The sequence below is a fragment of the Schistocerca serialis genome, chromosome 12, assembly GCF_023864345.2.
Source record: "Schistocerca serialis cubense isolate TAMUIC-IGC-003099 chromosome 12, iqSchSeri2.2, whole genome shotgun sequence".
In the NCBI taxonomy this organism is placed as follows: Eukaryota; Metazoa; Arthropoda; class Insecta; order Orthoptera; family Acrididae; genus Schistocerca; species Schistocerca serialis.
This window is the reverse complement of record NC_064649.1, coordinates 101,027,009-101,052,063: the sequence shown is the minus strand read 5'-3', so window position 1 is coordinate 101,052,063 and position 25,055 is coordinate 101,027,009. Positions and strand designations below refer to the sequence as shown.

Sequence of the window (25,055 nt, the reverse complement as noted above, 5' to 3'; positions counted from 1 at the left end):
ACACACCGTTTGTGACTGGTGGTGGTATGAATAATACCATCTGCAACACATCATAAGGTGAGCTGGAGGAGTAGAGCTGCAGACATACAGCGACACCAAGCCCGGCCACTGTAGCCGAGCGGTTCTAGACGCTTCAGTCTGGAACCACGCGACCGCTACGGTCGCAGGTTCGAATCCTGCCTCGGGCATGGATGTGTGTGATGTCGTCAGGTTGGTTAGGTTTAAGTAGTTCTAAGTTCTAGGGGACTGATGACCTCAGATGTTCAAATCCCATAGTGCTCAGAGCCATTTGAACCATTTTTTTTGGAACACCAAAACACAACACACTACTATACCAAATACGGTGTAGGAAAACCTTTGGCTTTCAAAACAACTTCCAGTCGTCTCGGAAAGGATAAATATATATTGTGTGTGGTTTTCAAGGGAATCGTATAACATTCTTCCTGCAAAATAATGGCAGATTCGGATAACGATGATGGACAAAGATTGCAATGACGCACGCTTCTCTCCAAAGTACATCACAAGTGCTGAGTAATACTGAGATCTGGTGAGTGTGGTGGCCAGGAGAGACAGGGCAGTTGATCCTCGTGCTCGCAAAACCAGTCCTGGATGATGCGAGCTGTGTGAACAGATTCCCTGTCTCTTGAACATAGCATAACAGGTGGGGAACAAACATTGTACCATGTGATGGACCTGCTCAGTAGTAATGCGACCGTGGGGCTCATGAAATACCACTATATGGCTGCCCAAATCATCGCCAAAGCCGTGCTGTGTTTCACATTTGGGACGTAAACTTGGCAAGAAGTTGGAGATAATGCGCAGCAAGACTCTCCAAACAAATGACTTTCTTCCATTGCTCCTTAGCCCAGGTTTCATGGCTTCGGCCTCACGTTTCCCTACTACGAGCATTTCCATCACCGATGCGTAGTTTCGTAATCCGACCTAACCCTGTAATTCGCTCTTATGGAGCTCCCTCCGTATTGTTTTGGTGCGGAAAGTGCTTGTGAGTGCGGCACTCAATTCTTCTTACTTTTCGTCACAATCTTCTTCAATGACCGTCTGTGACGATAACGGCCACGTTGGGAGATAGCGGATGCTGTTTTTCCACTTTCCATGTATGCAGTCTAAATCTTCGATAGGAATCCTCTTGGAACAATAAACACTTCAGCTACCTTGGCTAAGGAAGGACTCGCTATACCGCGCCAACAATCTGCCCTCGTTAGAATTCACTTACCTCACTTCCGCTACACAGAACGTGTGTTCTGACTCATGCATTTCACGTGGTGTTTCCATATTTTTGAGCAACCCCGATATGCTTGTCTCTCACTTCTAATTGCGATCGAATGAGATGCTTTCAAGGCCATACGATATGGCAACATCTTCCCTAGTTCTCAACTGTTCAAGATGTGGAAGAAGCCAAAGTGACCGACCACACCCCCTCTGATATCTGGCTAACTACACTCTTCTACTGAGCGTTTGCTGAGAACCTTCTCTAACATGCTCAGCAAAGAGTTATCCGGATGGGACTGAATTCAGTAGATACGATGTGCATTTACAAGCAAACAAATGATGACAATTTCAGAGATACTGAATGACTTGTTCAGGAGAAACAGCTTCACAAAATAAGTCAATCACGCGTTGGTTGACCTGTGGTCGTTATGCAAGCAGCTATTCGGCTTGGAATTGATAGTTGTTGGGTGTCCTATTGAGGGATATCGTGCCAAATTATGGCCAATTGGCTTGTTAGATCGTCAGAATCCAAAGGTGGTCGGAGAGCACTGTCCATAAAGCTCCAAACGTTCTCAATTGGGGAGAGATCCGGCGACTTTGATGGCCAAAATAGTGTTTGGCAAGCACGAAGACAAGGGGTAGAAACAGTCACAATGCGCGAGCGAGCGTTTTGTTGCTGGAATGTAAGCCCAGGATGGCTTGCGATTAATGGCAACATAACCGAACGTTGATGATCGTCGACGTACTTCTGTGCTGTAAGGGCGCTGCCGATGAAAACCAAAGGGGTCCTGCTATGAAAAGAAATGGTGCCCCAACCATTACTCGTGTGTCGGCCAGAATGGCAGGTGATATTGAGGTTGGTACCCCACCGCTGTCTCGGGAGTCTCAAGACACGTATTCGCTGGTTGTCGGGGCTCAGTTTGAAGCAAAACTTATCACTAAAAGCAATTTCAACCATGTAAATGAAATTCCAGGCTGGTGACCTGTCTAGAGACGTCCCGAGCGTCAGTGTGATACCAATCAGACTGTCGCCCGCCGAACGTCGCAACGGCCAGGAGTGATGGTCTAGGGTGCCACTTAATTTCATAGGAAGACTTATTCGGTAGACATCTGCGGCACGCTTGTAACATAGCGGTACATCGGCGATATTTTGCATCCTGTTATGTTGCCCTTCATGGAAAGCCATCCTGGGCTGACATTTCAACAAGATAATGTCCGCCTGCACACGGCGAGAGTTTCTACTGCTTGTCTTCATGCTTCCAAATCCTACCTTGGTCAGCAATTTCGCCTGATCTCTCCCTAGTTGAGAACGTTTGGAGCATTATGGTCAGGGCTCTCCAGACATCTTGGAATTTTGATGATTTTGTAAGGTGTCAGGCAAATCCAACACCTTCCATGAAAACCCTGACATGATAAGCAAATCCAGTAGTATGTCACATAGCTCCGAATAAATCGTGACATTAAATTAACCAAAGTAATACGAGTAACGAGTGAGCAAATGGAATACCACAGACTAACACAAGAATGCCTAAATGCATGTCATACCTCCCCACCGTGAGACAGACGCAGTTCCGAGGGGAGAAACGAGAACAGAAGCCGAGAGCAGAACCGTGTTAAGCGAGAAGGCCCTACGATAAGGGACGGACACCCACGTCACCAGCTAACCGCTACGACCACACCACCCGCAAGTTTTTAGCGTGAGACTTTTTCGCATCTGTTACGTTAGGACCACCCCCAGCCCATGTTAAAAGCTAGAGCCCTCCAGGAGAACAGTATAGATCTTACGATAACGCTAAAAGGACCACACCAGCTGCAAGTTTTAGCGTGAGACTTTTTCGCGTCTCTGTTACGTTGCAAACTTTAAAAACATTGCCCCACCACGAAAAGTATAACGTTTCTCATTGGATAGACAGAATTGTTGTAAGCGGAGCTTAAGGTTAACATTGAGACCCTGATTGGTCGGATGAAAACACAGCCAGATAGTTTTTTTTTTTAAACCAACTTCGGTAAATTGTAGTAAGGAGAAGTTAGGAGAGAGTTGCTTCGGAGACGGCGAGGTGAGCGGAGCTGTGCTTCCCGCCGCCCCCTGACGAACACCGACAAGGTAATGAATAAATGCACGCGATGCCGCATAACAGCGCATAAAGCTTCACTCAGAACTGCAGAAGTCTCATCTGTTACACCCCCTTTTTTGCGTAATACTAGTGTCGATCGTCAATTAAAGCTCACGGTGTTCACATTTGCCACTTGAAGTAAAAATCCGAAACGCAATGATTTTTCTGTTATATAGTTATTGAGAAGCCACATCAGCCACTGTAATTTACGACAAGTTAGATAAGTAATTAAAGATAATTGAGGGTCACTGTAGACCATTTTGATAGTTTCCTCTCTCTTGTGAAACTTAATTTAAACCCAGATTATAGATGTGATATGGCATAGGTCATCCTTCGATCCATTGTAGAACTTGGAAACCCATTCAGGGAATAGTCGCTCACATTTTTGTTGAACGCATTTGGTTTTTACCATCCTGTATTAAAACATTTCTTTTTATCAATAGTGCAATTTGGAAACAATGTTTTGTGGGTAGAATAAAATTTCCAGTGGTAAACTTAACTGCTTTTTCAACGTTATTTTACCAGCTAACTAAAAATAGGAAAGCCTTGAACCCCTTCCACTAAATTTAGTTAGTATTAAGATTCTTTTACAGGGAGTGCAGTGGAGCTGACGCTGAAATCATTAAGTATTTGGTTATATCATCGCTAGTCTCACTGAACTCTTCTGAATTCTACATGTCATATGTGGTCTGGCGTCTCCTTACCAGCAACAGGTCCCAGGTTCAAACTAGTCAATTCCCTAAAAAACACGCTCAGAGCGTCGTTGCGCGAAAGTGGTAGGGAGACACGATATAGAAGAAACAGACACCACGCAGAATGTTTAGAATATAACGCTCCAGTTGGGGAGAACTTGGCATGATATCACTCAGGCATACATCCAACAACTTTATCAATCAATTCCGAGCCGAATAACTGCTTAGATAAGGGACAGAGGTGGACCAATGCCTTATCGACTTACTTCGTGAAGCTCTCACTCTCTTGAATAAATCATCAAATTTTTCTAAATCTGTAATCTCTTGTTCGTCTGTCCATGCAAATCACATCCGCCGATTTCCATCCCATACGGATAATTCCTTCGTAATGCGTCTTTTATTATCTTAGGGTTTATTTTTGGGCTATATGTTAGTTGTAGGTCCTCCTTGGTTGATATATAACGAAGAAATAAACTGACAAGGAGATCTCTTTGTCCATTTCTCCTTGTAACTTGCCATCCTAGCCAGAACAGCTGTCTGGTAACACAGTTATGTAGAGGCACTCAGTGCGCCCTACCCAGCCTTCGTGATGTACTGAAGAGCCTGTTGCACGGGCACATAAGGGGCGCTCACGTGCAACCTGTTGAAGCTTCAGCTCCGTACTGCATATCGTTGATTTATACTGGAAATTCCTGTGGATGAAGCTTTACGTCATGAGGTATGTTTTCGAGTGAGAATGGTATTTTGAGTACTCTGCAGCTGGAAGCTCTCATCTGCAGCGTCTTTTGTCGTTAGTTTTTCGGCTGCTTTCGTGGTATCCTTAAGCTTCACACATGACTATCAGACACAACACACTCTACACTTATTTCATTTTCTAATCTTTGTTTGCCCGTGTAGATTTTCCCCTCTACGGCTTCTACCATCAGGAAACTACTGCTCGATTAAGCAGCATAGGCTGTTCCAACGCTTAGGTTGCGTCACGTCGAACGCCTTCTGCGCATTCTCGAACTTTGCCATGCCTCTTTCCCGCGGATGGCTGATCTGTGTTACCAAACAAAAATTTCATTTTATATATCTGGCGTAATTACTGATCGACTTTGAAAATTTAAAGTGTTGTCATATTCTACTCACTAAAAGTTATAATCTTATGTTAAAAGTTTAATTTTGTAAGAGAAGTATTGCGTGCGTGTTTGTGTTTGTGTGTGTGTGTGTGTGTGTGTGTGTGTGTGTGTGTGTGTGTGTGTGTGTGTGTGTGGCGCGCAAAAACCCGGACTTTATTCGTCCGCTTGAGGACAGCACTTAGTGACTTCCGACAAACTTCAAATCTTTTCTAAACTTTTTCTCGCTTACATCCGTAACGTCAAATATTTAACACATTACGTCATTTGAAGTTGTTTCACATACAGGAGTTCGCCTTTTAAAGAATCGAGGGTTCACTGGTGTACCACTACTCTGTCCATCCTTCTGGTAAGTCGTCCATAGGGTTCTTTGCCCACCTACTCTCTTTAGTACGTGTGCATTTTATACTTTATCTATTTCATCTTTAACATTCTTTGACAGCGTCATATTTCAAATCATTCCAGCTCTTCTCCAGATTTCCAATCGTCTACAGTTCCTTTCCATATAATTCTATGCTGCAAACGGACATTCCAATGATCTTCATCCTCATTTTCGCGTCAACATCCGATTCCATTACGTATATCTTATCGTATATCATCTGTTACGGAGACTTAACAGGCAATATTTAGGGGTAACGCAGAATATTTTAGTTCCTAGCCTTCCCGAACTCTGGAAGGACGCCAAAATAAAAATTATTTGTACATTAGTTACAAAGGCTGCCCTTCTGGCTACAAGTAGTTGAGTAGTATCGTTCGTGCTGCAGCTCTCGGAGTGCACTGTGTCAGTTTCTTGGCGTGCTTGATATCAGTTTCACACAGATATTATTGGCTCACATCTGCAACCCATTGCACCTTTAGGCTTTCAGCGCAAGCTATTGATTTACACTGGGACTAGCGACGTTAGTATCATATTGTTCGCCAGGTAACCAATAACCTGCAAAAGATATTGCAAAGCGGATTACTTTTCTACAGGATACCCTCATTTACGGAGTATTAGCGCCGCATCTTTTTGTATCAAGTCTTCACCGTTTTGTCAGCTGAAGGTGATATAATCTGATATGGAGATTTGGTAGCTCATTGCTCACAGAAATTTCACTCCCCTGGTTAGCAGTAGCTCTGTGGTGGCACTTCCACGCAGCAGCTTTCGGAGAACTCGTTATTGCTTTCTCAGAGTATTTCAGCAATACACTGTCCGACCAAAAAGTTCGGAGACTGATTTTATTTCTAGCATAAAAGCGGCGTCAGCTTAGTAAATACACTGGCCACTTGAACTGACGATTGTAAACAATGGATGTGCATCCGACCACTTAGTTGTGAGCTGAGAGCAGCATAAATTGACTCTCGAACAAAAACAACCCATCTTGATTGAATTGCAAAACGCGGACAATTATTTTTCTGGAAAAGATCAACATGGGTGACGAGACTTGATGTTACGAATAGGAACATACTACAAAACGACGAAGTGCAGAAAATCACATGGCAGATAAGCGCTTTGACGACATAACTGACTTACAAGCCAACTTGACACGCGAGTTGAACAATATCCCAAAGACTAACTTTTCTGACAGTTTCACATGGTTATATCAACGTTCTCATCGTTGTACTCAATTGAGGGCAGGCTGTGTAGAACATGCAAGTATTAAAACCATCAGATTAACGTTTCTCCATTTTTATTCATCCAGTCTCTAAACTTCTCGACTGAGGGGGCTTATTTTTATATCAGTCGCCATCTCTACCATTTGGTTGAAATTGCTGCTGTCCATTCCACAGATAACACTGCGTAATACGCATGTTTCAGGCCTGTCTTGTTGATTTTACCCAGTATTTTTTCTTATAAGTCATTTCTTATGAAGCTGTTTTGTTGTCCAGTTAATTTCGTTATTCTGTTCAATATCTTGTTAATCGCTGTCCTTTTTACTTTAATTTCTCTTAGTACACTCTAAGACAAAAAAGACGCACCACGATAGAACTATCCGAATGGGACAGAAATGTGTAGATGCAATGTACATGTATAGACAAAAAATGATTACAATTAAAAAAAAATTGGGCGACTTATTCAGTACAAAGAACTTTACAAATTGAGCAAGTTAATAACGCGGTGGCTCACCCCTGGCGATTATGCAAGCAGTTATTCGGCATGGTATTGACTGACAGATTTGTTGCGTGCCCTGAGGGGTATCGTGCCAAATTCTGTCCGATTGGCACGCGAGGCCGTCAAAATCCCGAGCTAGTTGGAGTGCCGTGCCCACAATGCTCCAAACGTTCTCAAGTGGGGAGAGATCCGACGGCCTTGCTGGCTAAGGTATAAGTTGGCGAGCACGAAGACAAGAAGTAGAAACTCTCGCCGTGTATGGGCGGGAGTTATCTTGCTGAAATGTAAGCATGGGACGGATCGCCATAAAGGGCAAGAAAATGGGGCTGGGATGAACTGTTTTTGCAAGTAGCAGACTGGCAGGCTATGGATTTGTTGGCTGGTTGAAATGGCTCTGAGCACTATGCGACTTAACTTCTGAGGTCATCAGTCGCCTAGAACTTAGAACTAATTAAACCTAACTAGCCTAAGGACGTCACGCACATCCATGCCCGAGGCAGGATTCGAACCTGCGACCGTAGCGGTCGCTCGGTTCCAGACTGTAGCGCCTAGAACCGCACGGCCACTCCGGCCGGCATGGATTTGTTTCCCACCCAGTGTGCTGTTATCTACGACAGTGTTTCTAGGAATTAGTTTTAATATGTAACAGCTGACAAACCCGGTGTTTCCCTGGTATTCATTTTGCCTGATTTCTATTAGAAACTGAAACAAAAAATGAATTGTGATTGTAGTGTAATGTAGAAAAAATTTCCGCATATTCGTGAAAAACGTGTTTGAAATTATGATAGGGCCGTACAAAGAAATATGCGTAATGTACACTGGTCAGCCAAAACATTATGACCACTGACCACCTCGATGTTGGATGCCGCCTGGTGGTGTTGCGGGCATGTGACTCACAAGGGAACCTCCCCATCGCACCCCCCTCAGATTCAGTTATAAGTTGGCACAGTGGATAGGCCTTGAAAAACTGAACACAGATCAATCGAGAAAATAGGAAGAAGTTGTGTGGAACTATGAAAAAAATAAGCAAAATATATAAACTGAGCAGTCCATGCGCAGGATAAGCAACATCAAGGATTATGGGAGCTCAGGAGCGCCGTGGTCCCGTGGTTAGCGTGAGCACCTGCGGAACGAGAGGTCCTTGGTTCAAGTCTACCCTCGAGTGAAAAGTTTAATTTTTTGTTTTCAGACAATTATCAAAGTTCAGACACTCACACATAATCAACTTCGCTCTCCAAAATTCCAGGACATGTTCAGATATGCTTGGACATATGCAGGATTTGACGGTCTACACACGGAAAAATTTGAAAACGTTAAAAACATATGTTTTGACAGAGCACAGGGAAAACTGTGCGACTATGAAACTTGCATTCATTTGTTGCAGTTTATGTGACACTCTCTTATGTGTTCATCACTTTTTTGGGAGTGATTATCACATCCACAAGAAAACCTAAATCAGGCAAGATAGAAGAATCTTTTTACCCATTCGCCAAGTGTACAAGTTAGGTGGGTCGACAACATATTCCTGTCATGTGACGCACATGCTGTCACCAGTGTCGTATAGAATATATCAGACGTGTTTTCCTGTGGAGGAATCGGTTGACCTATGACCTTTCGATCAAATGTTTTCGGTTCCCATTGGAGAGGAACGTCCTTTCGTCTACTAATCGCACGGTTTTGCGGTGCGGTCGCAAAACACAGACACTAAACTTATTACAGTGAACAGAGACGTCAAGGAACGAACGGACAGATCATAACTTTGCGAAAATAAAGAAATTAAAATTTTCACTCGAGGGAAGACTTGAAGCAAGGACCTCTCGATCCGCAGGTGCTAACGCTAACCACGAGACCACGGCGCTCCTGAGACTATCCTTGATGTTGCCTATCTTGCGCATGGACTACTCAGTTTGTATATTTTGCTTATTTTTTTCGTAGTTCCACACAACTTCTTCCTGTTTTCTCGATTGATCTGTGTTCAGTTTTTCAAGGCCTATTCACTGTGCCAACTTATAACTAAATCTGAGGGGGGTGCGATGGGGAGGTTCCCTTGTCAGTAATAGACGTATGTAAGTGGAACAAACATTGACCGGGGATCACCCTAGCGAAGATATGGGCTGCGAATGGAGGAATACATTGAGGTAAGCTACTTTCACAAAGGCACAATTATTATTATGCAGAGACTGAACGAGTATTTCGAAAACGGCGAACCTGGTCGAATATTCACATGGTACTGTGGTGAGCATCTACGGAAAACATTAGGTGTATGGTCGTCTCCACAAACGCTGTCATCTAGGTGAACCGCGGCTCAAAACGTGCGGCGCGCCACGGATGCGGGCTTGTGGGAGTAGTATTATGCTATGGAAGGCATTCTTCGGCGATTGCATGGGATCTGTAGTGGTAATTGAAGACGCGCTGGCATCTGCGAACCACCTCCATCCCTTCATGCTTGCAGTCTTCCCCGACGGTGATGTCATCTTTGAACAGTATAATTGTCCGTCTCACAAGCCAGAACTTTGCTACAGTGGTTTGAGGAGTATTATGAATTCACGTTGATCGCAACCAAATTCGCCTGGTGTAAATCCTATGGAACCCACCTGGGTCGCTATCGGGCACCATCACCGTGTACGCAAATCAGCGACCCGGTATTTACGCGAATTATGTGACCTGTGCGCAGACATCTAATGCCAAACACATACACAAACATACCAACAACTGTCGGATCCCTAATAGGCAGAAACAGTTACGTATTTCTTTCAAAAGACGGACAAACAAGCTATTAAGCAGGTGGTAATTTTTTTGGCTCATCAGTGTACAAACGGGTAAGCACAGTCGCTTCGTATCTCAGCAATGCTATTTTGTAAACGTTTCAGTGGCAACACCTCTTTATAGCTCTATAGACGGCTATCGCGTTCGCCGACAGCCGTTTGCGCTTAGCAGTTGAAAGCTATCGAAAACGTTGCCAGGTGTCAAGGATTTTCTGAAGTTGACTCGAGTATAGGAGTGTCTCAGTAGTAAAGAACAAATTTATTACAACTTCATGCGCGACGCATCTAAGTGTTTATGACGTCGTATCTCGTGATCTGTGTGTCATGCAATGATATAATTTCGTAGGTACATTCAGAGGCATATGTGGATACTGTCTGCAGAATATGTTGCGAATAGTAGTAAAGAAGGGATAAATTTTAACGTCATCCATAATGCGGCAGGTTTTCACACATTTCATTGTTTATACCGCCGTATCTTCTGAAATGTGATTGGTAGGTCGTTCTTAACCGACAGCGAGTCTTGTCCGTCAGCAAGCGGTATGGTTGAAATAAGTCCAGTGGTTTAGCAGCTTAGGAGAGGAGCTGTGGAAACACACACACACACACACACACACACACACACACACACACACACACACACACACACACGGCTTCCATTTTTAGTAATGAGTAAGGATTTGGATGACTTCTGGTATTAATGTAAGAGTATTTGGCCGGCCGCTGGTGGCCGAGCGGTTCTGGCGCTACAGTCTGGAACCGCGCGACCGCTACGGTCGCAGGTTCGAGTCCTGCCTCGGGCATGGATGTGTGTGTTGTCCTTAGGTTAGTTAGGTTTAAGTAGTTCTAAGTTCTAGGGAACTTATGACCTCAGCAGTTGAGTCCCATAGTGCTTGGAGCCATTTGAACCATTTGTAAGAGTATTTATCTTTCGGCTCGCTCCTTCAGAGACGTTGTTAGTGCAATGGTGCCTTCGACTGCAATTACAAATACTGTACCTCTTGGTACATGCTCGTTATCGAGCCACAGGTCCTCCTTTTGAGGCGCACTGTCCTGAATACACAGCCAAGCATCATCCAACATTTCCACGGGAAGATGTATGCTGGAGCTGAACGCATCCTTAGGTGACTTTTCTTTTCTTTATAGACAACCACAAGGCCGCAACGATGAACTTGTTTACATAAACACTCATTAAAATAACAATTCCACACTGCTTCAGGAAACGAAAGTACAACCAACTGGACGATAGCAGTTTTAAAGCCCATCGTGAGAGACGCAGGCAAGTTGGTTTTTGCAGCTAAAAAAAGCCCATGTGCGAGTAGGACACTGAAGCTCCAAAGAAACCGGTATAGGCATGCGTATTCAAATACAGAGATGTAAACAGGTAGAATACGGCGCTGAGGTCGGCAACGCCTACGAGTGTCTGATGCAGTTGTTAGATCAGTTATTGCTGCTACAATGGCAGGTTATCAAGATTTGAGTTTGAACGTCGTCTTATAGTCGGCGCACGAACGATGGGCCACAGCATCTCCGAGGTAGCTATGAAGTGGGTATCTTCCAGTACGACCATTTCACGAGTTTGCCGTGAATATCAGGAATCCGGTAAAACATCAAATCGTCTTCATCGCTGCAACCGGAGAAAGATCCTGTAAGAACGGGACCAACAACTGAAGAGAACCGTTGAACGTGACAGAGTCCGCAGCTCGTGCTCGTGCGGTAGCGTTCTCCCTTCCCGCGCCCGGGTTCCCGGGTTCGATTCCCGGCGGGGTCAGGGACTTTCTCTGCCTCGTGATGACTGGGTGTTGTGTGATATCCTTAGGTTAGTTAGGTTTAAGTAGTTCTAAGTTATAGGGGACTGATGACCATAGATGTTAAGTCCCATAGTGGTCAGAGCCATTTGAACCATTTGAACGTGCCCTTCCGCAAATTGCTGCAGATTGCGATGCTGGGCCATCAACAAGTGTCAGCGTGCGAACCATTCAAAGAAACATAATCGATATGGGCTTCTGGATCCGAAGGCCCACTCGTGTACCTTTGATGACTGCACGACACAAAGCTCTACGCCTCACCTGAGCCAGTAAACACCGACATTGGACTGTTGATGACTGGAAACATGTTGCCTGGTCGGACGAGTCTCGTTTCAAATTGTATCGAGCGGATCAACGTGTGCGGGTTTGGTGACAACCTCGTGAATCCACGGACCCTGCATGTCAGCAGGGGCGTATTCAGACTGGTGGAGCCTCTGTAATGATGTGGGGCATGTGCAGTTCTAATGATACGGGACCGCTGATACGTCTAGATACGACTCTGACAGATGACACATACGTATACGTAAGCTTCCTGTCTGATCACCTGCTTCCATTCATGTCCATAGTGCATTCCGACGGACTTGGGCAATTCCAGCAAGACAATGCGACAGCCCACATGTGCAGAATTGCTACAGAGTGGCTTCAGGAACAGTCTTATAACGTTAAACACTTCCGCTGGCCACCAAACTCCCCAGACATGAACATTACTGAGCACATCTGCGATGCCTTGCAACGTGCTGTTCAGAAGAGGTCTCCACGCCCTCGATATTCTTACTCATTTATGGACAGCCCTGCGCGAATCAGGGTGTCAGCTCACTCCAGCACTACTTCAGACATTTGTCGAGTCCACGCCACGTCGTGTTGCTGCACTTTTGCGTGCTCGCGGGGACCGCACTCGATATTAGCCAGGTGTATCAGTTTATTTGGCTTTTCAATGTGTATAGACAGTTCATCCATTCCGGGAATCAAGAATCTCGACTATTTTTTCCTATTACCGACACTGATACTGGCAAGATATCGGTCCCGGAGATGCCAAGATCTTCGAGAACGTTTTAATTTCAATTCTGAAGTCGGCTAACAAATGACAAAAAATATTTTTCCCTGTGATATAATTGCAAATTAACAAAGTTCCGATTTTTACCATTACGTTTACTTCTACTGAAAAACGTTGCTTCTGGCCAAATTTCATGATTCTAACTCAACGGGATGTACCCTGTTTGTTTCGATGACTGCTTCTGCGAGTATCGAAATATGTGACAGAAATGATCGTATCTTTGATGGCACTGACTTAGAAGCACACTTGTGTTCCACCCCCAAACGACCTTAGTATGTGACAGAGAAAAGGGATTTTAACAGTCAGTCAGACAGACAGAAAGGGCAAATGAACAACCGTCTGAGCTTCGGAATCCTGAAAACGATCGTACGTTTCTCATTTTTTGTTCGCGCTACGGTCTCAGGTTCGAATCCTGCCTCGGGCATGGATGCGTGTGATGTCCTTAGGTTTAAGTTGTTCTAAGTTCTAGGGGACTGATGACCTCAGAAGTTAAGTCCCATAGTACTCAGAGCCATTTGAACCATTTTTTCCCATTCAACTACAGTAAAATAATACGCGGAAACAACGCCAGTGCTACCAACCGGGTCTTTGTATTATGGACGTGTTCACGGAAATTTAAGAGAGTGGAGTTGGACTATTGCCGCTTTTCACAGCACCTACATCGCATGCGCACAACACCATCTCAACTTTGCGACTGGCGAAGTGGAAGACAGAAATCATCTACTTTCTGGGTGCTTAATCTGGTGGAACCTCACATTACGGTTACTAAGGAATGTCTTGAGCAAGAAATAACACTTCCATCATTGATGCTAACATTAATGACAACCACAGATTGTGCAATGTATCAAAGACTCCACTCCTTACTGACGGATGCGAAAAGAGAGATAAGAACTCTAAGTTTAAACGCAGCGAAAACCTCTCAGACAAACAGAAGCTAAACGATGTCAAAGTTAGCGTAAGGAGGGCTATGCGTGAAGCGTTCAGTGAATTCGAAAGTAAAATTCTATGTACCGACTTGACAGAAAATCCTAGGAAGTTCTGGTCTTACGTTAAATCAGTAAGTGGCTCGAAACAGCATATCCAGACACTCTGGGATGATGATGGCATTGAAACAGAGGATGACACGCGTAAAGCTGAAATACTAAACACCTTTTTCCAAAGCTGTTTCACAGAGGAAGACCGCACTGCAGTTCCTTCTCTAAATCCTCGCACAAACGAAAAAATGGCTGACATCGAAATAAGTGCCCAAGGAATAGAAAAGCAACTGGAATCACTCAACAGAGGAAAGTCCACTGGACCTGACGGGATACCAATTCGATTCTACACAGAGTACGCGAAAGCACTTGCCCCCCTTCTAACAGCCGTGTACCGCAAGTCTCTAGAGGAACGGAAGGTTCCAAATGATTGGAAAAGAGCACAGGTAGTCCCAGTCTTCAAGAAGGGTCGTCGAGCAGATGCGCAAAACTATAGACCTATATCTCTGACGTCGATCTGTTGTAGAATTTTAGAACATGTTTTTTGCTCGAGTATCATGTCGTTTTTGGAAACCCAGAATCTACTATGTAGGAATCAACATGGATTCCGGAAACAGCGATCGTGTGAGACCCAACTCGCTTTATTTGTTCATGAGACCCAGAAAATATTAGATACAGGCTCCCAGGTAGATGCTATTTTTCTTGACTTCCGGAAGGCGTTCGATACAGTTCCGCACTGTCGCCTGATAAACAAAGTAAGAGCCTACGGAATATCAGACCAGCTGTGTGACTGGATTGAAGAGTTTTTAGCAAACAGAACACAGCATGTTGTTATCAATGGAGAGACGTCTACAGACGTTAAAGTAACCTCTGGCGAGCCACAGGGGAGTGTTATGGGACCATTGCTTTTCACAATATATAAAAATGACCTAGTAGATTGTGTCGGAAGTTCCATGCGGCTTTTGGCGGATGATGCTGTAGTATACAGAGAAGTTGCAGCATTAGAAAATTGTAGCGAAATGCAGGAAGATCTACAGCGGATAGGCACTTGGTGCAGTGAGTGGCAACTGTCCCTTAACATAGACAAATGTAATGTATTGCGAATACATAGAAAGAAGGATCCTTAATTGTATGATTATATGATAGCGGAACGAACACTGGTAGCATTTACTTCTGTAAAATATCTGGGAGTATGCGTACGAAACGATTTGAAATGGAATGATCATATTATATTAATTGTTGGTAAGGCGGGTACCAGGCTGAGATTCATTGGGAGAGTGCTTAGAAAATGTAGTCCATCAACAAAGGAGGTGGCTTACAAAAGACTCGTTCGACCTATACTTGAGTATTGCTCATCAGTGTGGGATCCGTACCAGATCGGGTTGGCGGAGGAGATAGAGAAGATCCAAAGAAGAGCGGCGCGTTTCGCCACAGGGTTATTTGGTAACCGTGATAGCGTTACGGAGATGTTTAATAAACTCAAGTGGCAGACTCTGCAAGAGAGGCGCTCTGCATCGCGGTGTAGCTTGCTCGCCAGGTTTCGAGAGGGTGCGTTTCTGGATGAGGTATCGAATATATTGCTTCCCCCTACTTATACCTCCCGAGGAGATCACGAATGTAAAATTAGAGAGATTAGAGCGCGCACGGAGGCTTTCAGACAGTCGTTCTTCCCGCGAACCATACGCGACTGGAACAGGAAAGGGAGGTAATGACAGTGGCACGTAAAGTGCCCTCCGCCACACACCGTTGGGTGGCTTGCGGAGTATAAATGTAGATGTAGATGTAGAACTAACCCACGTAAACGCACAGCACAGTGGACTCGCATTCAGCAGGACGAGGGTTCAAACCCGCGCTCGGCCATCCAGATTTAGGTTTTCCTTGATTTCCGTAAATCGCTCCACGCAAATGCCGGGATGGTTCTTCTGAAAGCGAACGGCCGAATTTTCTTCCCTAACCTTCACGCAGACCGAGTGTGTGCTCCGTTTCTAAATGACCTCGATTTCGACGGGAGGTTAAACGCAATCTTCCTTCCTTCGTACGTCAACCAAATAATTTTGTATTTATGTCATCACTATTAGTGTTTGTTTTTGTCCATTTGCTTTTGGTTCTATACCAGTTGTACAAAAACATGAAAACAGCGCGGTATATGAATGCTTGAACATAAATGCAGATGCTAGTCAAGCCTGCAGGAGGTGCTGTTAGATTTGACCACGAACGGCGCCTGTGTAGTGTCCTCAGTACGTTGCAAGTTTCGGTCGCGGTCTGAGCTTTGAGTGAATTATGTCGGAGCTATCAAGGGACCCCTTGAGTGTGAGGTCGAAAGCTCAGTCTGTAGAAATGCTCATTTTAAAGTGTTGTATTAACAATTATGACAGGAAAATATTAGCTGCTACTGACTTACTATATACAACATCAGAGTCCTGGACGTGCAGAGATTAACATTCAATAGGTTGTACGTATTACACTTCACAAAATAGACTTCCTCGACATTCAACAAATGTTCGAAACAAAGCACTAACTTGCACCGTGAACACCGAATGAAAAATAGCGCGCCAGAGTGATCACAAAGGTTCGCACCATCAAGAATGTGGTCGACCTCGTATGGAGTTACAGACTCTGCAGCACGTTCAGGTAGGTATCCACTCTCAAGGAACGCATACAGAATCATACTGGTATAACGGGATGATAAGAGTGATGGAATGCGATGGCATGCAATTGAATGCGAAACAGTGTGTCGTGAAACTTGTCGTGAAACCAGCTATACTTGAAGGCGTAGCTGCAGACAGTGTGACAATGTGTTTTATAGGCAAGGAAAAAAAGAAAATCAATAGGATGAATTTGTCCAATGGTTCCAGGTGGTATGAACTGCAATGTCACACACTTTTCAGGAGGCATAGTTTGTTCTAAAGGAGTGAGATTTTCACACGAAGACCAGGAATCCAACAAAGCAAGTCATTTTGACCAATATTGATCAAAAGCAGTTCTCTTACGCTCATTTTCCCACTCTTGTTTGCTGTAACGCAAATATTCCCTACTGTCGGTGCAAGATGATGCACGCGAGGAAGAATCCTTGGGGGCAGAGCACCTCCAACTTCTCCCTGTAAAGTAAATAACTTTTCAGTCAATTTACCATCCAGATTAACAGTCGGAATAATTGTATACGAACGAGTTAAGGTATCGATGTTAACTGATCCTGATACAGCACTCTTGATAGCTCTAATTTCCAGGGTTTTCCTCTTCAAATCCCGATTGGTCGGAACTGAAAACAGATTCCTTATTGAACAATGTGATAAGTTTGTTTATATCATCTACAAATTTTTGATCCGATTCCGCAGTTTGGTGTGAATCGTCAGGTTGACGCTTTGTTTGAAATTTGTTGTCTTAAGTTTTCCAATTCTGTAGAACTTTCTGAAGTTATGCAACCATCCACTGCTTCTCTTGAAATCACTGTAACCCACGTCGTGCGCAATTTGGTGTGCATAACGCAATAGGTCACTATCATGCAGATCCTGTAAATTGTATCCAACATCTTTGAAAAGCGCAGACACCAGTTCTTGCAGGAAGTGCGCCCTGTCCTCCTTTAAATATCCGTTGCCCTTCTTATGCCCTACACGGTGATATTGCTGCAGACTTATTCTATATCTGTTTATTTTTTTTCTTTTCACTGGGCTGCGGGTGGTGATCCATGTACGTAATTATGTCTAGGACTCGCTCCTTGGACGACGACTGTCTTTCACTACGTTTCACTGGAGACGGCATTTGTGGCTCCCTGTCTGACAAGAATGACGAATTACATGGCTCGACACCTACTTCAGTATCACTTTCACTTGTTAAGCACGTATCGTCATCATTGTACTCCGCATGTAGCGGGTGATCAAAAAGTCAGTATAAATTTGAAAACTTAATAAACCACGGATTAATGTTGATAGAGAGGTAAAAATTGACACACATGTTTGGAATGACATGGGGTTTTATTAGAACCACCCCATATTGCTAGACGTGTGAAAGATCTCTTGCGCGCGTCGTTTGGTGATGATCGTGTGCTCAGCCGCCACTTTCATCATGCTTGGCCTCCCAGGTCCCCAACCTCAGTCCGTGCGATTATTAGCTTTGGGGTTACCTGAAGTCGCAAGTGTATCGTGATCGACCGACATCTCTAGGGATGCTGAAAGACAACATCCGACGCCAATGCCTCACCATAGCTCCGGACATGCTTTTGAGCATTTCCTGTAAAGAACATCATCTTTGCTTTGTCTTACTTTGTTATGCTAATTATTGCTATTCTGATCAGATGAAGCGCCATCTGTAGGACATTTTTGAACTTTTGTATTTTTTTTGCTCTAATAAAACCCCATGTCATTCCAAGCATGTGTGTCAATTTGTATTCCGTGATTTATTCAGTTTTCAAATTTATACTGACTTTTTGATTACCCGGTACATCTTCCGCACAGCCGAGCGTATACCGCATTTTCCACTGACCCGTCTTGGAGAAACGCTAATATTTCATCTGCCACTTCTTTCTCACTCTGCGAAATTCTTCACTATCCCTTCAGACGAAGTATCAACTTCGGCAAGTGTTGTAGATATATTGCAATGTTTCCTTTGTTTATCTTTACGATTGCTCTGATCTGTGTCAATACCACTAGTACTGTAGCACTGTTGTGAGTTACTCGTCGACTAAGCATTTCAACTTCGCTCGATGGCCTCATTGCTGTGCTCACTATTGGATACCTCCAGTCCCATCCCCTGTTGCCATTAGCAGCCAATATTGTGGTTGCATTGTAGAAAATATGTGCGCCGTCAAATGCCGTAAACATTATTGGCCTTCCGCGACCTCGCGCTCAAGGGATTCCCTATCAGTGAATTCGAATGCGTGCAAATTGTTGGTACTCTTGTGGCGAGTGCTCCCATAAGCAAGGTAGCCGAAGAGTTTGATGTTTCAGGAGGCACCGTATCGAAGATTTGTGCCGCATGCAGGGAAACAGGAAAAATATCGCCCGTCAGGGCACAAGACCGACGAAAGAGAGGGTTGAGTGGTTGTGGGAGGTGGTCATAGAAGAGGATTGTGACAGCTGCAAAAGCCACTGCAAAACTGAATGCGAACTCCGTGAGCCAAAACACACACACACACACACACACACACACACACACACACACACACACACACACACACCAAGACACCAAAACACACACGTTCGCGCGAGACTGAAGGGAGATCCATAAGCAGGGCGAGCTGGAATTCCAAAACCAGTCATTAGTAATGTAAATGGCCGTAACAGGAAACGTGGTGCCGAAGTCATAAAACCTGGACTTGGAGCAATGGGAGAACGTCATTTGGTAGGATTGGTCTTGTTCATACTGTATCCACCTTTTAACCGAGTTTACGTCCAAAGAGTGAAACGTGACGGGGACTCGGTGATGATATCCGCAGCCATATCGTGCTATTACCTGGGGTCCCAAGGTTAGTCTGCAAGGTCGCATTACTGCGAAGGATTATGTTAAATGTTGGCTGATCAGCTGCATCCTCTGATACAGTACATGTTATTGAATGGTGATGCTGTGTTCCAAGACGATAGGCCCCTTGTAACACATGTCGCATCGACCAGGACTGGTTTTGTGAGCACGAGGATAAATTGTGGCAGTCTCTGCTGTACACCACAATCACCATATCAATGTTGTTCTGATTTTGTCGTCTCCTTTGGAGAGAGTCCGCGGCTCGTGGTTTTGCGGTCGCGTTCTCGCTTCCCGAGCACGGGGTCCCGGGTTCGATTCCCGGCGAGGTCAGGGATTAACAGCTGCCTCGAGATGACTGGGTGTTTGTGTTGTCCTCATCATTTAATCATTATTCATGAAAGTGGCGAAATTGGACTGAGCAAAGGTTGGGAATTTGTACGGGCGCTGATAACCGCATAGTTGAGCGCCTCACAAACCAATTATCATCATCATCATCATCATCCTTTGGAGAGAAGAATGCGTGATCGTAATCCACCTCCATCATCGTCACCGGAACTTGCCACTATTTTGCAGGAGTAATGGTATAAGATTCCCTTGGAAATCATACAGGAGCTGTATTTATCCATTACGAGACAACTGGAAGTGAGTTTCCTACTCCGTGTTTGGCATGGTAATGTTTTGTGTTTTTGTCCTGCCCCTGTAGCCTACGTCATTATGATTTACTTACGTGGATGGCTGTATGATGAATACTGAAAGACCAATGAAAAAAAGAAAAATTTTAAAAAGCTGCTCGCTCGAACTCTTCGGAATTCCGTCGCAGATACCGGCGAACAGGCCAGGGAATCTCATTTTTCGAACAGCCTGTTCCGAAGTTCACTACCGGAACAGAAAAGTCGACGCAGTCCACGTCACAGTTGAGTCATTTCACACGGCAGTCACCAACTCGGTCGCACGATGGCCGCCTCTCAGCGGTGGCGCGGCCAGGCACCGGCTTTCGGGACGGACTGTAGCGCTTTCTTGGCGTGCTTAAAAACCTGTTGCACGCGAGCATTAGGCCTGGCCGGGCCGTGCGCAACCTGTTGAACACGCCGGTCTCCGCGAGCCGTGCCGGTCTGGTCGCGTGCTCGCCGCGAATTAAGATGGATCTACTGTGCCCCGTTACGCACAGCACGCCCTCAGCGCCGAGTGGCCTATCTCGCCAGCAATTACCGCCGTCGACGCCGCGTTATTACGGCACCTAAATCACCTCGAGCGTGTCGCGGCTTGTCGTGGCGCCGCTGCTCGCTCGATTTATCGGGGTAGCTACGAGTACAGACGTGCCCGGCGTGACTGTGCGCCGGAGTTGAACGAACAGCCACTCTGAAGCACGAATTTTTTTACTGTGCAACGGAGCGTGTGCTGCTTTGAAACCTCGTCACGGATGAAAACAGTGTACCTGGTCGGCACTCAAACCCGAAAGCGTGCTTTTATTAGAGATGGAACTTTACCACATCTGGGGAGGGTCGTTAATAAGTAATGCCCCAATGGCAGTCGCGTAATGGCAGTGACTTGGATTCGGACTCCGACTGTACATAACCTTTTACGAGAGGACGGGGAGGAATGTGCTGTACTTTTGGGCCTTACTACAAGAACATCACTCATAGATTTGTAATATCCGAGATATCGCACATGCAACGCTTATTTTTTGGTAGTGCCTTGCGGGATCCTTCACTCAGTTGGAGTGTAATAGGGAAGAGAATGATTCTGAACCAGAAAGGACTAGGACAGTGGAGAGGACCCACCAGCACGCTCGAGGACGTCCCCAGCTCCAAGACGAGGTACGGCTGGATCGGCGAGGCGCGCGCTCACGAAGAGGGTCACTGTCCATTGTTGTTTTGTGCTGCAAGAAGCAGTCAATGTCAATTAATAAAATAAGAGTTTCGTCATTTATGTGAAATCACTTACCACCACCTATTCCTTTATAAAAATAAGTAAATAGAGGTCGGTAGAGCACTATCCCGTGAAAGGCAAATGTCCCCAGTTCGAGTCTCAGTGGGGCAATCATTTTTAACATGCCAGGAAGTTTCGTATCAGTGCGCAAACCGCTGAAGAGTGTAAATTTGATTCTGCAGATTCTGTTACAAACAACCGTCAAAATCGCTGATAACTTCCATACTATAATGAGTAAACAACGGTAAAGCTCAAAACGCGTAGATTGGTAAATGTGATGTACAGATAAATCACTCGTCTGTCGGGCCATATGGCGGGCGTCAGTCAAGTTGGTATCCTATCACTGTACGGAGCGACTCAAGACATGTGTCCCCTGGTCATCGGGGCTCAGTTCGAAGCGGCGCTCATCAGTGAAGACAATTCTACTCCAGACAGTGAGATTCCAGGCCGAAAAAGTATCTGCAGGTGCCCTGGACTGCAGTGAGATACCAACCCGACTGTCGCCCGCCATACGGTCCGACAACCAGGAGAGATGGTCTGGGGTGTCATTTCTTTTCATAACAGGACCCCTTTGTTTGTCGTCCTCGGTACCCTTACAGCACACCGTTTTGTCGACGGCAGTATACGTCCCTTTTTGTTACCCTTCATGGCAAGCCGCGAGGGCTTGCATTTCGGCAACGTTATGTCCATTCGCACACGGTGAGAGTTTCTACTGCTTGTCTCCGTGCTTGCAAAACCCTGCCTTGGCCAGCGAGGTCTCTTCCCAGTTGAGAATGTTTGGAGCATTACGGGCAGGGCGCTCGAGACAGCTCGGAATTTTGACGATGTAACGCGCCAGTTGGACAGAATTTGGCTTGGTATCCCTCAGGAGGACATCCGACAACTCTGTCAATGCTAAACCCAATAACTGCTTGCATAAGGGCCAGAGGTGGACTAACGTGTTTCTGGCTTACAGAATTTTTCTAAAATTGTAATCATTTGTTAGTGTGTACATGTACATCACACCCACCGATATCCGTCCCGTTTGGATAATTCCCTAGTGGTGCGTTATTTTTTCTTAGAGTGCATATGCAATTACACGTCTGAATGCTGTCTTGTCACTTCCAGCAAGATCTTGTTTACATACAAACTGCCGGCCGGAGTGGCCGTGCGGTTCTAGGCGCTACAGTCTGGAACCGAGCGACCGCTACGGTCGCAGGTTCGAATCCTGCCTCGAGCATGGATGTGTGTGCTGTCCTTAGGTTAGTTAGGTTTAATTAGTTCTAAGTTCTAGGCGACTGATGACCTCAGAAGTCAAGTCGCATAGTGCTCAGAGCCATTTGAACCATTTGAAGTTCTTAATGAAGTGTGCGGTGCGAATGCACGTGGTCTGCGTGAAGTGCAAGAGGCGTGGGGGCTCTCTTGTTTCCCGCTGGCCTGTCGGCGCGCTTTAGTCGACGCCACATGGCGCTTCTTCGTGGGTCGTCCGTCTGTTGCCATGGAAAAATGTGGACCGGACTTGATAAGAAGTGAAAGAGAACCCACTTTGGAAACTGCGATCTCTGTCGGTCACCAAACCTACCTAGCTAAACGTTGCTTTCTATGATTTATTTTGCATGTTTTGTATTTCTTAAGATCTGTTGTTACTTGTACCCATTTGTGCATTTACGTTAAAAATCTATTCCATTCATGAATTATATTATGATTAGCGCGTTATACGACATTTTTTGTGACATGCTTTTTACTTACCATATATCTCCCATGCTAGAAACTAATTTTTTTGTGTTTTAGACTGTGAATCGTATCTGGCTTCAGATAGTGACTTTTTTCTTATTTTGTTCCCACATCAAATGTCTGAGCAGATCGAAGACACCACTCCCCAGAAATTAAACAGTGAATTTTTGTCTGAATTTTCTTACTTATCCTGGTTACTTTCAAGCAATCACCTTATTTTACGGAGCATAAGACGCTACAAAATGCGAGGCGCACCTTTATTTTTAAGCAGTTTTTTAAAAATAACATTGTTACCATTTTTATTATTAGACTGCAAAGCCATACTAAAAAAAAATCTTAGTTTACAAGGCCTAACACCATTCGTCGTCATCGTTGTCCTCTTCATATATAAAAACGGTCTTCACTGCCATCGAGAGCATTACTTACGCTACACTTCTTGAAAGATTTAACAATAATGTCCTCTCTGACTCTAGACCACGACTATTTTATCCACTGACACATTAGTTTTGATAGTAGGTCTTTTAAAGCCCCCTTCGGCGTGAATTCATGTTGGGTTTCATCCACCATCCATTTGTTCCATTCTTCTCTCATATACACTTTAAATAATTTATTTATCGAGACATTAAGAGGTTGCAATTGTACAGTAAATCCTCCCGGAATAACATCAAGCCTTGTATTTACCCTGTCTCAATTTCGCTTTCACAGAATTTGCAAATAACTAGTACTAAACTGATCCAGCACAAGATAACAAATCTTCTTCAATAATTTTACAACTTGGCTTTCTTCTGTTTTAAGCATATACCACAGTTGCATTGTTGTTTACACAGATGGTTCCCAGCAAGAGAATGTTCTCGGTTGTTCCGCTGTTTTCCCTGATAGGGTTTTCAAAGTGCGTCTTCCGGAACAATTTACAAACTACGATGCGGAGTTACATGGCACTATGATGGTACTGGGGAGGATTCACACACATCACACAGGAGAATCGTAGAAACGTATCGTCATTTCACCAACGGACATACTCCCATACGGATGACACAGTTATAAGAATACCTTGCGTAGGAGATTGAAAGCAAATAATTCACCAACTCCGGATGAATTCGACTTTACAAAGAGTACTCTACGACATTGGCCCTCTACCTGGCCTGCGTTTATCGTGAATGTCTTGCCCAGCACAAAGTCCCAAGCGATTGGAAAAAAGCGCATGTGTAGAAGGGGAAAAGAATGTACCCGCAAAATTACAGACCAATGCCTCTAACTTCCGTTTGCTGCTGAGTTCTTAAGCATGATCTCAGTTCGAATATATTTCTTGAGACCGAGAAGCTTATGTTCACGAATCAGCATGGTTTTAGAGAGCACCACTCGTGCGGAACTCATCTTACCCTTTTCCCACGCGGTATGCTGCGGACAATGGATGAATGGCAGCAGGCGTACTCTAGACTTCCGGAAAGCGTTTGACACGATGCCGCATTGCAGGCTGCTAACGAAGGAATAAGTTCACAGATTTGTGAGCTGTTCGAAGGCATCTTCAACCCTGCAGTTGTCCTCGACGGTGAGTGTTCATGAGACAAAGGGTATCGTCAGGAATGCCCCAGGGAAGTGTGATAGGACGCTGCCTTCTTCTGTAGACATAAATGATTTGGTGGACAGAGTGGGCAGCAATGTGCGGTACTTCGCTGATGATGCCGTGGTGTACGGTAAGGTGCCGAAATTGAGTGACTGTAGGAAGATAAAAGATGACGTAAACAAAATTTACAGTTGGTAGCCCTAAATGTGGAAAAATGTATCAGAGGAGTTTCGTCCATAATCGCCATTTGGCTTTGTTCCACACTGGTTTTCTTTCGATTCTAAATAATAAAGCGGTGGAATGATATTTTCTCTTCGTATTCCTGCGGAATTTTCTGAGCTATTTTGATTTTGGTTTGCATGCTAAGTCCATGACGGTTCATAAACTTGGAGCACCAGCCAACTCCACCCTTAAATTCTGTTAAGTTCCACTGTAGCGCTGCCTTACGAATTTGTATTTGAATCACTTTTGTATGAATTCCAGTTTGACGGCGTCCTATCCGTTTCAGTACGTCAGCTTCTACTTTTGGTCACATTGCATTCAGTTCTCTA

At 44.8% G+C, this 25,055-nt stretch overlaps 1 protein-coding gene across 1 annotated transcript in view; it reads right to left on the bottom strand.

The window, feature by feature from the left end:
* LOC126427967 (CUGBP Elav-like family member 4) overlaps positions 1-22,969 on the bottom strand; it is a 222,103-nt gene extending 199,134 nt beyond the window's left edge. Inside the window, exons 1-2 of the mRNA XM_050089854.1 lie at positions 22,956-22,969; positions 21,080-21,177 (exon numbers count right to left, since the gene is read on the bottom strand). Of these exons, the coding sequence (XP_049945811.1) occupies positions 21,080-21,177; positions 22,956-22,969 (112 nt within the window). The remainder of the gene's footprint in view (positions 1-21,079; positions 21,178-22,955) is intronic.
* Positions 22,970-25,055: the final 2,086 nt, after the last annotated feature.